The sequence below is a fragment of the Solanum lycopersicum genome, chromosome 9 (genome assembly GCF_036512215.1).
Source record: "Solanum lycopersicum chromosome 9, SLM_r2.1".
In the NCBI taxonomy this organism is placed as follows: Eukaryota; Viridiplantae; Streptophyta; class Magnoliopsida; order Solanales; family Solanaceae; genus Solanum; species Solanum lycopersicum.
In genome coordinates, this window is record NC_090808.1 from 3486384 (window position 1) to 3503693 (window position 17310).

General features: G+C 27.1%; 2 protein-coding genes across 3 annotated transcripts; both read left to right on the forward strand.

The window, feature by feature from the left end:
- Nucleotides 1-1218: 1218 nt before the first annotated feature.
- Nucleotides 1219-5924, forward strand: LOC101260757 (fatty acyl-CoA reductase 2, chloroplastic-like). The gene is made up of 9 exons (XM_010327849.4): nucleotides 1219-1600; nucleotides 2625-2728; nucleotides 2993-3192; nucleotides 3294-3394; nucleotides 3663-3876; nucleotides 3961-4122; nucleotides 4846-4927; nucleotides 5030-5415; nucleotides 5689-5924. The coding sequence occupies exons 1-9, from the start codon at nucleotides 1264-1266 to the stop codon at nucleotides 5846-5848; spliced, it is 1746 nt and encodes a 581-aa protein (XP_010326151.2). The 5' UTR covers nucleotides 1219-1263; the 3' UTR covers nucleotides 5849-5924.
- Nucleotides 5925-12013: 6089 nt separating this feature from the next.
- Nucleotides 12014-16644, forward strand: LOC101260469 (fatty acyl-CoA reductase 2, chloroplastic-like). Of its 2 annotated transcripts, XM_010327614.3 has the most exons (9): nucleotides 12014-12380; nucleotides 12640-12743; nucleotides 13035-13234; nucleotides 13367-13467; nucleotides 13864-14077; nucleotides 14181-14342; nucleotides 14755-14836; nucleotides 15574-15962; nucleotides 16343-16644. In XM_010327614.3, exons 1-9 carry the CDS (start codon nucleotides 12053-12055, stop codon nucleotides 16506-16508), a joined length of 1746 nt encoding a protein of 581 aa, XP_010325916.1. In that variant the 5' UTR covers nucleotides 12014-12052; the 3' UTR covers nucleotides 16509-16644. The 2 variants fall into 2 exon arrangements, with proteins under 2 accessions (XP_010325916.1, XP_010325917.1); XM_010327615.3 differs by lacking the exon at nucleotides 14181-14342.
- The last annotated feature ends 666 nt before the right edge of the window (nucleotides 16645-17310 follow it).

A 17310-nucleotide genomic window follows, 5' to 3' on the forward strand; every position in this document is an offset into this window, starting at 1 on the left:
GGTCATGTCATCTGCCACTTCCATAATGAGCCTCATTAATGGGCATTCAATGCTCCCCCCTTAGGTTGATAAAGTTAGCACATAAATAAAAAAAAATGGTTCTTTTCCGTTCCTTCACAAGGGATCTGAACAGATCCAAAAATAATCTATTTTCTCATATACACACCAACAAATAATTTAAAATAACAATTTAATTCACTTGACAATATACTCAAATGAAGAATTGAAAAGTTTGAGAATAAATCGTTCACCTGAAGTCGACGGTTTCTTTTCCCCTACACGTTTTGCCAGAATATATTAATGGGGTTATGCTAATCACTCATTTATCTTAATTTACTAAATGGGCTAAGTGAAAAAAAAAAGGTTTTAACTAAATTAGGTGTTGATCTGGCCCATTAAGTATGCAGCTATATTAAATATTTAACACATATCTGACAACTAAATAATCGTGGTTACCGAATATTTCAATTTTTTTATTTTAAATTCTACGGAAAGAGTCAAGATAGTTTGAGTTCTCCAAACGACCTAGCGGGCTGTTACACAATTATTATTCATCTAATCTAATATTATATTTATGAGTTATGGGCTAACACAAGTATTAACTATAACTTTAGCTTGCCCATTATGATGAATTCATAATATATATTTATGATATACTTGTATACATCTCCCTCTATGTCTATCTATACTTATAAAAAAAATAAAAAAATAAAGCAATTAGTTACGTCGATGATAAATATAAATATATAAAAACTTAATACACATCTATGTCTATTTATACTTACAAACCGTAAATATGTAAATTATAGTTACAAAACATAATTAAACTTATTATAGTGGTTATTTGCAAAAGTTCCTAAAAAATCCCTTTATATATAAATCTGAAAAGATTCTTTCATTTCTCTTTATTCAAAGAAAATAAAAAGAAAAATTATAACATTCGATATATAATATAATTTTTCGACGAAGAAGATTTAGAAAAAAGCTTTTTATATTTTCCCTTAGCTCCAACATTCTTTCTAATATGAATTTAAGTCATATACATGTACTATATAAATATATTTCTAACACCATATGCGAATTTTAACAAATTTCGACTAGACGTACATCGAAAATTATTTTTAGATAAAATACATTATCCAATAAAATTTCTGATACTCATCACACAGTACACCAAACTTCTATAACTAGTTCTATATATAGAGAATATCATTTTAGCTTCTATCCCACAACTTCTCTTTAATTTATATATTTATTGCCAATATGCTTCTCATAAAAAATATTTTTCCCATTGATACAAGGGGACATACTCATAATTTATTCTCTCAAAATCATGTTTCTACTATGTTGAAATATAATAACAATTTTTCATCATTTGAGAACCATAAAAGAAGAAGAAAAAAATCATGTTATATTATGAAATCTCAAAAAATTGAACACCCTCGACGATATTTCCAACTCAAAGCAATCACTAATGATGAAGCGGAGGATGAAAAACAAATAATTATATCTCAAAAGGGCAATAATGGAATAGGAATTATTGATTTTTTTGAAGGGAAGAATATTTTTGTCACCGGTGGTACGGGGTTTCTTGCAAAAGGTACGTTAAATAATATATACAGTGTAATTTTGCTACGAAGGGAATTTTAAATAACCATTTGTGTTTCCCTAGATACACTCCTATTTTTTTTATGTAATTTTTTTTTTGAGTTTTTGCACAAAATTCAATTTTTTTAAGGTATGTTCATAGATGTTTTTTTCTCTTTAAGAAATATTCTTGTTAGGTTTTCTTCAAAATCAGTAATAATAAATCGAGCACTAGTTTTTCAATTATTTGAATAAAATGTTTGCAAATAAATATTGCAACTTTTCACAAATTCTTTTATTTGAGCTTGAATGAAATGTTTGTGATAATTTTTTGTGGTGGATTTGGTGATGAGCGAAAAGTTAGTGGTGATATGACTTTTAATTTCGATATTGACAATGAAACTCGTGATTTTTATGTGGATGGTGAATTTGTAGTTATGATTGTGATGAATTTTAATGATAGTGGATATAGTTTTGATGTAAAATTTAGTTAAATTTTTTATGTTTGTTATCGATTTTTTATGATGGCAAAGGTCGTGGAAAAATTTTGATGGTCAAATTATTTGATTATGAGTGGTGAAATCTATGATGGTGGATAAGTGAATATTATGATTATAGCAACAATAATGGTGGATTTGATGGTGCATAGGAAAGAAAAAAAAAATAAGGCGACATGGATTTTATTTTATTTTTTTAAAAAATCTATCGTCATTATTGACGTGTTAGTGATATGATGATGATGTGGCGCGACTGTGAAATACTTTTCCATCATGTGACTGGCTGTATGTGCATCAACGTTGAAATAGATTCGTTTTTAAATAATTTAAGTGCGTAATAAGTTGTCATAATAAGTTAAACGTGTAACTAACTTTTCATGATAAGTTCAAGGAGATATATGTCTTTTTCCCTTTAACCCATTCATATTAGTTGTCATTCTTTTTTTAAAAAAATTGATTAATTTTTTATCAAGAGATTTACATATAATTAAAATCGTATAAATGACCTAATTGTGTAATTTTTTTTTCTCTTTTTTGCAGCTTTGATTGAAAAAATACTTAGGACAACACCAAAGATAAACAAGATCTATTTGCTCATCAGGGCAAAGGATAAGGAAGCTGCATTTCACAGATTAAAATTTGAAGTATGTTTATAATTATTTATTTAAAAAATATTTTGGGTCCCACCAATTTATTAAAAATTTAATATATGTATAAAGTACAACTAATTGAACTTATATATGCTAACATAATTTTTCACTAAAAATGTTTAACTGGTCACCTTGACGAATATAGAGAGTATGTTATTAATTAAACTATTGTGATTTCAAGTTAAAATTTTAGCTTCGTCACTGACTGATCAACAATATGAGTAGACTATTTACAGCTTGATTTTGCTTAAAATTCAGATTATGGAGTCAGAATTGTTCAAATGCCCAGAAGAAATACATGGTGAATCCTACAAGTTATTCATACAAAATAAATTGATTCCTATTGTTGGAAATATATATGAGCCAAATCTTGGTATGGATATTATTACTTCTCAACAAATTGCTCAACAAATTGATTTGATTGTTGACTCTGCTGCCATCACTACATTTGATGAAAGGTTTACTTTTTTTTTCCTTCTATAAATAAATAAATAATTATTCTACTAAGATAATATACACAATTTAATTAATTAACATTTTTTAAATTTCATGTTTCTAGGTATGATTTAGCTCTTGATGCTAATGTTAATGGTCCATATCAACTCATGATATTTGCAAAGAAATGCAAGAAACTTAAACTTCTTATGCATTATTCTACCGGTATGTACACTCGTTCGAAAAAAAAGTACAGCTGGAAACAAATTTATCCTCGCTAAAATATTGAGAAGTTTTTAATTTTTTTTATTTATATACGACATTTCTATATTTTCTTCTCACTGATTCAATCAAAATATCTATGAAAGTAGTCGCTGATGACTGATTAATTTTCCATGGGAAAATAATGATTTTTAGTATTGAATATACAAGTTCTATTCTTCCTAGATTTTATTATATGAATTTTGAAATATTATATTTATTTACTTTGAAGCATATGCTAATGGAGAAAGAGAAGGATTAATATTGGAAAAGCCATTTAGTATGGGAGAAAGCATAACAAAGGAAAAAATCAATTCAATTTCTCCATATACTAATTTTCCATCATTGCATGTTGACAATGAAATTGAATTGATTTCAAAATTGAAGAACAATATTACAAATAATATTGGCTTGGAGCAAATTATGAAGAATTTTGGAGTTGAGAGGTATTTTCTTTTTTTATATATAATTATATTGATTTAAGAAAAAGTTCATTTTTTTAAATAATTAATTGTTTGTTGATTAAATAGGGCAAAGTTATATGGATGGCAAGATACATATTCATTTACTAAGGCAATTGGTGAAATGATGATAAATAGTATGAGACATGAAATTCCAATACTTATTATTCGACCCTCTATTATAACAAGTAGCTATAAAGAGCCATTTCTAGGATGGATGCAAGGATTCAGGTGAGATTATTTATTCAAATATTTATATATACGATTGAATATATATGTATATCGATAGTTTCTTAAGTTTCTCAGTAGTCAATTTTATTTAAGTAATTAAAAACACAAGATAAATTGTTTAAATTAGACATATCTCACACGTTCTGAAAAAAAATTCCCCACATGTTATCAAACGTCTATTACATAGATAAGTCAGTTATATAAATGGTGGAAGCTAGGGTAAAAGGATGGGAGAAAATAATGAAATGGAAATAAAATCGTGTGTCATTATTTATTTTCTTCCATTAACATTTTGGTTTTATTTTTAAAACAATATTGTTATTTTCTATATTTGATTTGAAAAGAAACTATTGCTATGTTGGTTAAATAAAAAGGTCTTTAATTTGTATATTTATGTTTTTAGCCCTATAAAGTATGCAATTAATTGGAGCATGTTTGACATTTTATGATTTATTTGAAGATAATGCATATAATAAAAGGAAATGACATATTTTAAGTTTGACAACATGTCCAAGAACTTTTTCAAAAGTTTGAGTCGGAAATGTATATTCGAAACAATTTATCATGTGTTCATGTTGCTCGATCATAGTACAAGACAATTGAAAAGTCTAAATGAAATTTACTGAAAATTTTAAGAAACTATCGATGTGTTCTGCCTATTTATAATTTCCAAAAATATTAATATTTCTGATTTTTTTTTTGAATTATCTGTTTCTTTATTAGGACAATCGACCCTATAATCTTTTTCTATGGAAAGGGTGACCTTTCATGCATTTTTGGTGATCCAAATTGTCTTGTTGATTTGGTAAGTACATATTTCTTTCGATAAATTTAACATTTATAATTTTATGTATTATTATTAAAGTGTGTGATCATCTCGATTTATCATTTTTTTACTTTGATTTAGGTTCCAGTTGATATGGTTGTAAATGCAACAATGGCTGCTATGGCAAAACATGGATATTTGCAAACTCCACAACTAAATATTTATCATGTGGCATCATCATCTATAAATCCTCTCACACTTTCTCAAATTTGTGACTATTTTTATAATTATTTCAAATTATTTCCTTTTGTTAATTCAAAAGGAGATAAATTTGAGGTTAAAAAAATGAGATTTTTTGACAAAATATCAGATTGTGAAAATTATATTTGGGAGGTATTATCCAAGAAGCATGAAGTACAAGATGGAAAAGAGCTTACAAAGACTCAAATACGTTTAATTAAAAAGAAAGTTGAATATTTGAAGAATTTCAACAAACTTTATGAACCCTACGTGTTCTACAAAGGCTGGTACGTGTGATATTAATTAGTTTATCATTTGTCTCGAAAAAAAATGATATATTTTTATAGTACATATAACTAATCGATTTGTCCTTCGATTCTTTAGTAGGAGTAAATAATATTTTTCATATTCAGTCAAATATGTCACACAAATTATTGAAACATAGATAATACGTAATTAGACGTGTAATTATAAAAAATATATATTTAATTTCTCGCTTGATGTCTGATGTTATGATCGAATCCGACTAGCCAATAAATAACTTTTTTTTTCTTGGCTAGGTTTGACAATGGCAACATAAGAAAGTTAATGGGAGATATGTCTGAAGAAGAAAAAGGAAGCTTTGAAATTGATGTGACAAAAATTAATTGGAGATATTATATTGAAAAGATTCATATTCCTGGTGTACAAGAATATGTACTAGAAAAAAAAATAGGATAAATTAATTCTTAATATTGAAAGGATATTATTTAATTGTATTCATGTAATAAACATAATTTCGCTATGTTTTTTTGAACATTAGTATTATTTTTATATATAATTTTGAACTTTAGTAGTATTATGATGTATAAAATTTTGAATGACAAAATTATGAAGATGAATGATAAAGAAAAAAGGTAAAATTCGCTATGTATTTTTAAAAGAAATATTACGTAATATATAATTACAATTACAGTATTACTAAGTAGTAAAAAATGTGATATTATAACTGGTTATTTCAGTTACTCTTAATACTATAGTATCTATAGAATAAAAAAAATACATATACATATCATTCAATTATTGAAGAACTATTGAGGCCTACAATGTCAACTAAAAATTTTAACACGTAAATTTGTATAAAATTTATTAGCAAGCCACGAAAATTAGACGTTAGGCGTATTTAAGATTTACAATCAGATGTTTAGAACGTAAGTCTTACTGAACGAAGTCCCATACTTAGGGCCCGTTTGGCAATAAAATTTTCAAATAATATTTAAGAAAAATTTGGCAAATAATGTTTGTTCATACAATTTGCCATTATTTGGCAAATATCCCAAATTTCCAAATACTAGCTTTTTCTACTATTTGGGCCAAATATCATTATTTGGGATATTTTGAAAATTTAAATTTTACCCCAATCTTTTATCTTTTACAAAAACACTCTCTCTAGTAGTTGTTTGCGTAGTATTACATAATTTTTTACGTGAATACCAAAATAGTGATGAAATATTTAGTGAATATTAAACAATGATATGATTGTTGATGAAAATTATTAAAAATTGGCTCTAGGTAACAAAGTCATGTGCTTTCCCTACTTCACGATGTATGAAATAATTCTTGTTGCACTCACTCCAAATTACCATATTGTTTAGTGTCATGGACACTATTTGTTATTGTCGTAACGAACATCTAATTGACCTGTAATACAAACTTTTAGTTAGTTTTGATAGTTTTTAGAACTTGTGTGTATAAATCATATTTTTCTAAAAAGGTGAAATATATTTTCCAAATCGTATGACCAAACACATGGTGAAATTTCACCTAAATTTTCACTCAAATAATATTTGCCAATAATATTTGAAAATCTATGACCAAACGCTAGCTAACTAGAGCCCCTCAAGACAAGACCCAGAATAAATCCCAATAAAATCTTTTAAAACACTCATCAATATTATCATAACTTTAATTAACAATTACACTACACCTAAACATAAATTAAACAAATGTCAGACAAAATATAAGATATGGTCAACAATATTACTGATATCATCTTGTGGTAGTTGTTATAGCTTTTATTGTTGATGACATATACACAGCCAAAATAAAATATTTCATTAATGTCATTACACTTTCCTCTTTTTTAGAAATTTAAGAGATCATTTTGGATCATATCCTAAAACTTAACTACTTTTGAGAATTACCAAATTATGCTTCTTTTCAAAATAAAATATTTTTCCTCTTAATTTTTCTTAATGAAAAATAAAAATAGTTGAATCGATTGGTTATTTGAACTTTCGTTTTATTTGTGAGGATTTGATTCTCTATTTTGTCATCCGTTCTCTTTTTTTTTTTCTTTATCCTAACCTTATTTTCTTTTGCTGGTCGTGTATACTAAAAGAATCTACTTTTTACTTATCTATGTTTAGTAACCAAAAAATAATTTATCACTTCTTTTTTAATTTACTATTATTATGGATTATAATCATTTTCTAAAATACTACTTTCTCCGTTTCACAAAGAAGGACCTAATTTGACTTGACACGGAGTTTAAAAAAATAAATGAAACTTTTGAATTTTTGTGATCTTAAATTAAAATTATGTCAAATGTATAAAATTACTCTTATTTTATGGCGTTAAATATGTAAACTTGAAAATGTTGCCATAAAAAAGAGGACATTATTTTTTAAACGGATAGAGTATTATTTTTGTTATTCCCAATGTGATCATATGCATCTACCACTCCGGGGCAAATTTATATACATCCAACATATTTCACGTAATACGATTTTATCAAAAAAATTTACCGAATATACCTATATAAAAATAAACAAAAACAAAAATTAAAAGCTAAAATAATATACAGTACACTCCTTGTAACATAATTTGGCTGGCGCAAAAGGCAGATGTTGTATGTTTTATTCACTTTTTATTTTTTTTCTTTTCTTAAAATTATTAAATTTTTGGTTTAAATTCAAAACAATAAGTCCGTTCGTTAAATACATACACACCCATATAAATTCATTCAAAATTTAATAACTTCTTTTTTTAATTTTAGAATTAATATAAAACTCAAAATTTCTTTTATCAAATAGAGTTATAATTAAATAAAAATAGTGTTTACTCCTCAAATCCTTGTACAGTTTGTTCAATTTTCTTTCCTTTCTTGTTCATCAATCATTGTTATTCGACATCTCAAATCTCCAAATTAGATTAGTATTTTTTTTTGCTATTTGATTTTTTTATTATGTGCTTGAATGTAACGACCTGTTAGTCGTTTTGAGCAGTAGAGTTTATTTCTGGTAATAACTGTCTGGGTCGACGGATCCCACGACGGACCGTCATGGGCACGACGGACCATCGAGGGTGTCTCGTTCCAAAACACTTAGATTCTGAAAATTTGGATACTGAGGTCGACTCTCTGAACTTCACGACGGAATGGCAGGACGAACCGTCGTTGGCACGATGGACCGTCACGAGCCTTTCCACAGAATTAACTCTCTGAACTTTGTGACGGACCTGCAGTACGGAGCGTCACAGGCTGCGTAACCCTGACTGGATCAGATTTCTGTTAAAAGTTTTAAGGGGCGTTTTGGACTATTCCTGCTTATACTTATAAAGTTAGTGGGTTAATGTTAATAATTCAATTACTTGGGGGTTAAAGGTGATAACCTTGAAATAAATAGTGGGTTACTTTTACCATCTTTTATACTTAATTATATGATAATTAGGGTAAAAGAAAAAGAGTTTGAATAAGGAAAAAATCAGAAAGAGACAGAAAGAGAGGGATAACGAGCGAGAAACAGAGAGAAGCGAAGAGGAAAGCAGAGGCTTTGAGGAATAGCTTGCTTGATCACAATTCTTCGGTGGAGGTAGGTTATGGTTTATGCTATTTCATAGTAAACTCTTAATAGCGAATGATATGTATTGGGTAGTATTGTAAAGTCTTCTATATGCTTAATTGTATGCTTGCATGATGTGATTATGTAATTGTAATGAGTTGGAAAGATGAGGTTGTGAAGCTTAACCCTAAAACCCTCTCTGTTAATGATGATGCCTTGGTATAAAAGAAGGCTTGATGAACTAAAAGAATGAGGTTAGTGGATTGGGTGTCACGTTCCGACACCAGGATAGTACTAGTGGATCGGGTGTCACGTTTCGACACCAGGATAGTAGTAGTGGATCGGGTGTCACGTTCCGACACCAGGATAGTAGTAGTGGATCGGGTGTCACGTTCCGACACCAGGATAGTATTAGTGGATCGGGTGTCACGTTCCGACACCAGGATAGTAGAGGATCGGAGTGCCACGTTCCGACACCAGGATAGTAGTAGAGGATCGGAGTGTCACGTTCCGACACCAGGATAATAAAAAGAATGAATCTTGAATTATGTTAATATACTCAAATTTAAAGAACCTATTTCCCAAACGAGTATGGTGTGGAGGCGTGAGTCCTCATAGATGTGCTTGGGTTGCGGTTAATGGTTATGGTACTTGTTATTGTTATCTGTTGAGTATGGTAGTCGATTTTATGTTATTATCTGATATATATTGCTTTCTATTTTGAGTTGGCCGATGATACCTACTCAGTACTTGTGTCTTGTACTGACCCCTACTTGTATTTGTTTTCTTGTTATTTGTGGAGTGCAGCAAACGTGCCAACAACTTCGACTCGTCCGCAACTCTAGCCAGTCTTCAGCATATCAGATTTCAGGATAAGCTATTGTTCCTAGCTCGGACTGGATTCTCTCTCATTCATGTCTTGATGTCCTTGAAGTTCGGACATGGACCATCTGTTTACTTATTTTAGCTTCTTAGATACTCTTAGATTTAGTAATTTGAGGATAGATGTTCTTGTGATGATGACTTCCAGATTTTGGGGAATAATAAGTATTAAATTTTAGAAGTTATTTATTGGTTATATTAATGAGTTTTAAGTCTTCCGCATTATATTCTGTTTATTATGGTTGAAATGTTGGGGTTTAGATTGGTTGGTTCGCTCACATAGGAGGGTAAGTGTGGGTGCCACTCGCGGCTCGTTTTGGGTCGTGACATTGAATTTTTATTTTTATTTGTTCATCACAATAATTTGATTTTTTGCTATCTGCTTGTTATAATGAAATAGTTTAGAATTCATTAAATTGATCAAAATTGTTCACAATCCTTTATTATTTGATCCTCAATTATAAATTGTGTAGATCAAATCATATTAATCTAAATTTTTGATGGAGATTTATTATTCTAAAAGAAATCAAATCTTCAAAATCACCTCTATTATTTAATCTACAAGATCAAATCATATTAGTCTAAATTTTTAGTCAATTAGTAATTGCCTAGATCAGATTATATTACTTTAAATTTCTAATTGAGATGTATTATTCTAAAAATAAGTCAAATGTTCAAAGTCAACTTTAATTAATGACTCAAACTTCGACTGATTTAAAGAACTAACTAATGAGTTAAAAAAGATATCGAAGAAGTGAAGGAATTGATTTAAATTCATTGCGATTTATTAATAATATGAAAATGTGAATGGTTTAATTTAAAATTTTATAATATTATTTATGAAGTTCAAAATACTCTTGATAAAAAATCGAGCGAAAATTTCAATTTAGAGATAAAGATAAATGTGGCGCATTTTCGCGAACAAAGACAGTATAGTCTCCCGGAATATTTTTATTGGTGTTTTGTTTATTTTGCATTTAATTAGACATAACACTCATTCTATATTTAAATTTGTTGGTTGATAAGTATTCTGTTATAAAAATAGTAGTTATGAACCCATCGTCTTTATAGCCAATTATTTATCCAAAATATAATATTAATTCGTATTTATTAATTATGGGCGAACAATAGTATTATTAACCTTAGCTTGCCCATGATGAATTCATAATACATATTAATGATATACTTGTATATATCTGCCTCTATATTTATTTATATACTTATAATAAAAACAAAAAATTTCTTAATTAGTTACGACGATGATAAATATAAATATATAAAAAAATTACTATATAATTAAGCGCGTATATATATATATATATATATATATATATATATTCACATGTATATGGGGTACCAGATACATGAAAAAGTGACGAGTGAAATTTGTTATGTGTTCAAGATACATGCGAATGTACTTGAATACAATGTCTCTAGAATAAATTACATCTAAATTTGGCCTTATGTATTCAGTGCATGTATTAGGATGTATTAGTACACACTAAAATCTGGTAAGATATGTAATATTGTGAAAATAAAGTGTATCTAAATAATTAGCTCTTGAACTAGTAAGATTTATATAAGTTCAACGCACTACATAAATGTTGATAAATATTTAAATAACTTTGGTTGTAATGATATTAACTCAGTTGCTGAATTTTTTTGTTTTACATATCAATACTGAATATCTCTTTTATTGCAGTGTTATATATATATATATACACATATTGTTTATTTATGTTAAAAAAACACAAAAAAATATCTTATTTCTTTTTTCAAAGACGATAGTAAGGTATAAAAGTTTTTCTTCGGAATGTATCAATCGAAAATATGTGATTTTTGATTTTTTTAAAAAAATCGATGAGTATGCTTATAAACAAAAATAAAAGCGGATATATCAAAAACATGTTGAAGACATTATCAAGTAATTTCATGTTTTATCGAACATTTCAAATTTTTAAACAAGATCGTGTATAACAGAATTTTAAAATAATGAAAAAATTTAAATTAAATTAATTTAAAAATATTTTTTTAAAAAAAAGATATGGTCAACAATATTATTGATACTCATCATGTGGTAGTTGTCATAGCTTTTATTGTAAATGACACATACACACAAAACATTTACACTCCCTAGCTTGCTCTATAAATAGACAAGATTATTTAATTTCCAATCCCACAACTTCTCTTTATTTTATTTTTTATATATTTTTTTTGCATAATGCTTCTCTCAAAAAACAATTTTCCCCTATACACAAGGGAATCACCAACTAAATTATTTTCTAAAAATAATTTTTCTTCTAGTTTTGATAAATATAAAATTGTTCCATCCTTTAAATATGAAAAAAGAAGTATGAAAAATATAACAATTTTTTCTTCTCCAAATAATCAACATTTTTCACTTAAAGTAGTTACTAATGCTCCATCCATAATCATGGATGATGAAAAAGAAATTATATCTCAAAATGCCAATAATGGTATAGGTATTGTTGAGTTTTTTGAAGGGAAAAATATTCTTGTCACTGGTGGTACAGGATTTCTTGCAAAAGGTACAATAATTTAATTTTTTCTGTATAATCTATATGTCACAAGTTCAAATCGTAAAATATTTAAGCATTGTACTCACATATACAATATTGTATATGCAAGTAGAATACTAATACTAAGAAATACTTTTAAATTTTGAGTTTAATTTTTTTTTTTTTACATATACACTAATCAATGCAATTTTCACTTGATGTAATAATATGTATCACTTTATTTATAATTATCTTTTAAGTGAACTGATAATATAAAATATTTTTGCAGCACTTATTGAAAAGATGTTGAGAACAACACCAAAAATAAACAAGATCTACATCCTCATCAGAGCAAAGGATAAAGAAGCTGCATTTAACAGATTAAAAAGTGAAGTATGTATACAATATATATGTTGTGATATAAAACAATAAAATTTATCGTTAATTTTATTTAGACGGATAGCAAAGGACAACTTATGTCACAAAAATAAATCAAAAAAATCCTATTAAACGATGAATTGGCGATATACAATGGACTAACAACATATGATAGAATAATGTAGGTTACAAGTTATTTCGTGACAGATAAGTGATAAATTTCATAGTTAAATTTTTTTTCTCTATATAGTTTTAAATATAAATATGAAAAAATTATTAATATATAATTTTTCTTATTATCATCAGATTATTGAGTCAGAATTATTCAAATGTCTAGAAGAAATACATGGTGAATATTACAAGCCATTCATATTGAATAAATTAATTCCAATAGTTGGAAATATATATGAGCCAAATCTTGGTATGGATATTATTACTTCTCAACAAATTGCTCAACAAATTGATTTGATCATTGACTCAGCAGCAAACACCACATTTGATGAGAGGTTCTTTTTTTTTTTTTTTACATAAATTATTATTGTTCAACTATAGGTTATACAATTTAAATTAGATTTGATTATGTGAGTTTAATTTTATGTTATTAATTTATAATTACCATTTCATTATTTTTTTTAAAGGTATGATTTAGCTCTTGATGCTAATGTGAATGGTCCATATCAACTCATGATGTTTGCCAAGAAATGCAAGAATCTTAAACTTCTTATGCATTATTCCACAGGTATGTATTGGAATAAACTTCAAATAAAACATATGTTTTAATATACAAGTTATATACACTAATAATGGAACAAGATGTTATGCTATTACCATAATTTAATTGATTCTAGTAGAGGATCATGTATTGATATGTAGTCAATAACTTTGACTTATTGTAGATCAACTTAATTTGATATTTTAAAAAATGAAATTATATAGCTCGTGCAAATAATATAATTTTTTTAATAAAGAAAATTTTAAGTTACAAACTTGATATGGTGTTATGACAAATAAAGTACTAATCTACTATAACCAGTTAAATTGAGTTAATGACGAACGATTATGTATATATAAATCTTTCTAGATATGATATTTATTTAATTACAACATTGAAATGTGTTTTTTTATTTTCATGAAGCATATGCTAATGGAGAAAGAGAAGGATTAATATTGGAGAAGCCATTTAGTATGGGAGAAAGCATAACTAAGGAAAAAATCAATTCAATTTCTCCCTTTACTAATTTTCCATCATTGCATGTTGACAATGAAATTGACTTGATTTCAAAATTGAAGAACAATATTACAAATAATATTGGCTTGGAGCAAATAATGAAGAATTTAGGAGTTGAGAGGTATTTTTCTTTTTATATAATTATATTGATTGATATAAGAAAAGAAGTTCTTTTTTTTTAAAAAAAAAAGAACATAATTAATTGTTTTTTATTTATTAAATAGTGCAAAATTATATGGATGGCAAGATACATATACATTTACAAAGGCAATTGGTGAAATGATAATAAATAATATGAGAGATGAAATTCCAATTCTTATTCTTCGACCCTCAGTAATAACAAGTAGCTATAAAGAGCCTTTTCCAGGATGGATACAAGGATACAGGTGATAATATATTGTATTAAATTTATTTTGTTTAGTTCTATAATACTTATATGAGTTTTGGAATAACAGAAAAGTTATCTCCCTGTGATTTATTACATGTCATAGATTTTAGATGTGAAAATAGTCACTAATACTTTTTTTTAGGATAGATTGTCTATATCATGTAGTGAAGCTACATATACTTGAGGGGGTTGATCGATATCCCTTCGTCAGAAAATTACACTCTTTCACTTCTACACGATTTTACTTTTTGTATTTTGACATCCCTGAATCAAAATTTTGATTCCGTCCCTAATCACACCATGAGATACTGCACTTCCTCAAATCCTGCTAACATAAAATATTTTGTGCACCAAAAAAATAAAATTATTAATGTATTGTTTCTTACTTCTATGTTGTCCTCATCTCTTAGGGTAATTGACCCTTCAATTTTTCTATATGGAAAAGGGGAACTTCCTGCAATCTATTGTGATCAAGATACTGATGTTGATTTGGTAAGTATAAATTTACATTACATTTCAATTGAAAATATTAATTTTGGAATTATATATATATATATATATATATATATAGATTCACCAAGTGCATTTTTATAAAATAATGGATCAATAAGAGACTCGAACTCCGAACCTTTGTCTATCACTACAAGAAAATACTTATTTTGTATATATTTTTTTTGTAAATTTGTGGCGGTTTAAATTCATCCCCCTTATTCTATAAAAAACTTAAACAATAATTATTGGGGAGACTCAAAACGATTAATTTATGTCGATTTTGATGCAATGATATAAAGTGTATATGACCATTTCACTTAAAAGCTCGAGCTATAAAACACGTAAAAATTCCGTTTTGCTTCATGAGCCAAACACGTAAAAGAAAAATTAAATAATGGTTGTCAGTCAGTGGCGTAGCTACCCTTAAGAAAAATTAAATAATGGTTGTCAGTCAGTGGCGTAGCTACCCTTATGTCAGGGTGTCCAATTTAACTAAAAAATATACTGTATATACAAATAAGATAAAAAAGTGACTAAATAATATATTTTAAACACTCTTGACACAACAATATAAAATAACCTAGTAATTTAAAACGCCTTGAAAGAGTAAAGACACACAACATACTTTAATTTACTTAATTGTATCTCAAACAAGTATATTTCCAACAATTATTATTATTATTATTATTATTATTATTATTTTGCATAATCTGACCACATTTTTTTACATGATTTAGATTCCAGTTGATGTGGTTGTAAATGCAACAATGGCTGCTATTGCAAAGCATGGATATTTGCAAAGTCCACAATTAAATGTGTATCACTTAGCAACAACATTAGTGAATCCTGTTGCAATACACCAATTATTTGACTATTGCTATGAATATTTCACTTTATTTCCTTTTGTTAACTCAAAAGGGGATAAAATTGAAGTTAAAGAAATGAAATATTTTGATAAAATATCAGATTTTTCAAATTATATTTGGGAGGTACTATCCAAGCAGCATAAGGTACAAGATTTAAGTGAAAAAGAGTTATTGAAAATTCACATGAGATTTAAAAGGAAAGTGGAATTCCTCAACAACTTTAGCAAGCTCTATGAACCATATGGTTTCTATAGAGGAAGGTATGAACCTTTTTTTTTTTTATTCATTATTAATTAACGACGTCACTCAAAAAATGTTTATAAGAAATATTTTATAAAATTTAAGTTTGTAATCTTGAAAAAAAAGGCAAATTTTCTTATAGACAACATATAAATAGAGAAAGAGTAAAATTATTTCTTATAGTTTATTTGAAAGAAAGATAATGTTTATGTATATGAAAATAATCAAACTATATGACAAGCTTTTTTAACCAAATAAAAATATCATGACACATGCAAAATCATAAGCTCTATGATTCCTATATTTTAAAACCAATTCTCAACACAGTCAAATATCGTCACATAAATAAAACTAACTTTTATCTGTGTTCATTAATTTTTCGTCTTTTATTTTTTGCAAGGTTTCACACTGGCAATATGAGGATTTTAATGGAAGAAATGTCTGAAGAAGAGAGAAAAAACTTTGAGATTGATGCATCAAACATAAATTGGAAAGATTATTTAACAAGAATTCACATTTCTGGTGTGAAAAAACATGTATTTGAAGGCAAAAAACTCCCAATATAGGAATTAATTAACATTAAATATGTTGTCCTTTTAGACACAAAATTTGTTGTTTCCTTTTATTATATAAAGGGAAATAAATGGAATTATGTGAAATGATATCAATTGTGAAATGAAATTTTATTCTATGGGTATAAAATGATATCAATTATGTCAAATGTCTTCATTTAACGCTTCATATTTTTTTCAAAAATTCGATCAAAAAATTAACGATAACAATAATATATCCAGTATAATTTCATTTCTTTATTCTGATCTTTCTAAAGAGAAAATTTATCTTTTACTTTATACTTTTTATAAATTAGATCAATAAGTTAAGTATAACAATAATATATTCAGTATAATTTCATTTCTTTACTCTGATTGTTCTAAAGAGAAAATTTATCTTTGATAATTAGTAATATTTATAATTAATTATTAACTTATTTTCTTATAGAAAATATAAAAATTTTTAAACACCTCTTATTTTAAATCGAAAAAAAACTAATGTTTATGTTTGATAGCCTCACTAGGCAACAGAAAAATGAGTTCGGAGCTTAAAGGGTATAAAATATTAACAAAAATTTCAAAACGGTATATAAAATTTATATTAACCAAAACGGCAAAATCGCTGGAACAACAGCGATTTACTCCACCGGAAAAAACATTTTGCAGCGATTTTGCATTTTTAAAAAAAACAAACAAAAAAATTGTTTGAAAATCGCTGCCTTTGGCAGCGACTTACATTTTTTTTAAAAAAAAATTAAAATTGAAAATCGCATCGATTTTTTTAAAAAAAAATTAAAAATTGAAAATCGCTGCCTTT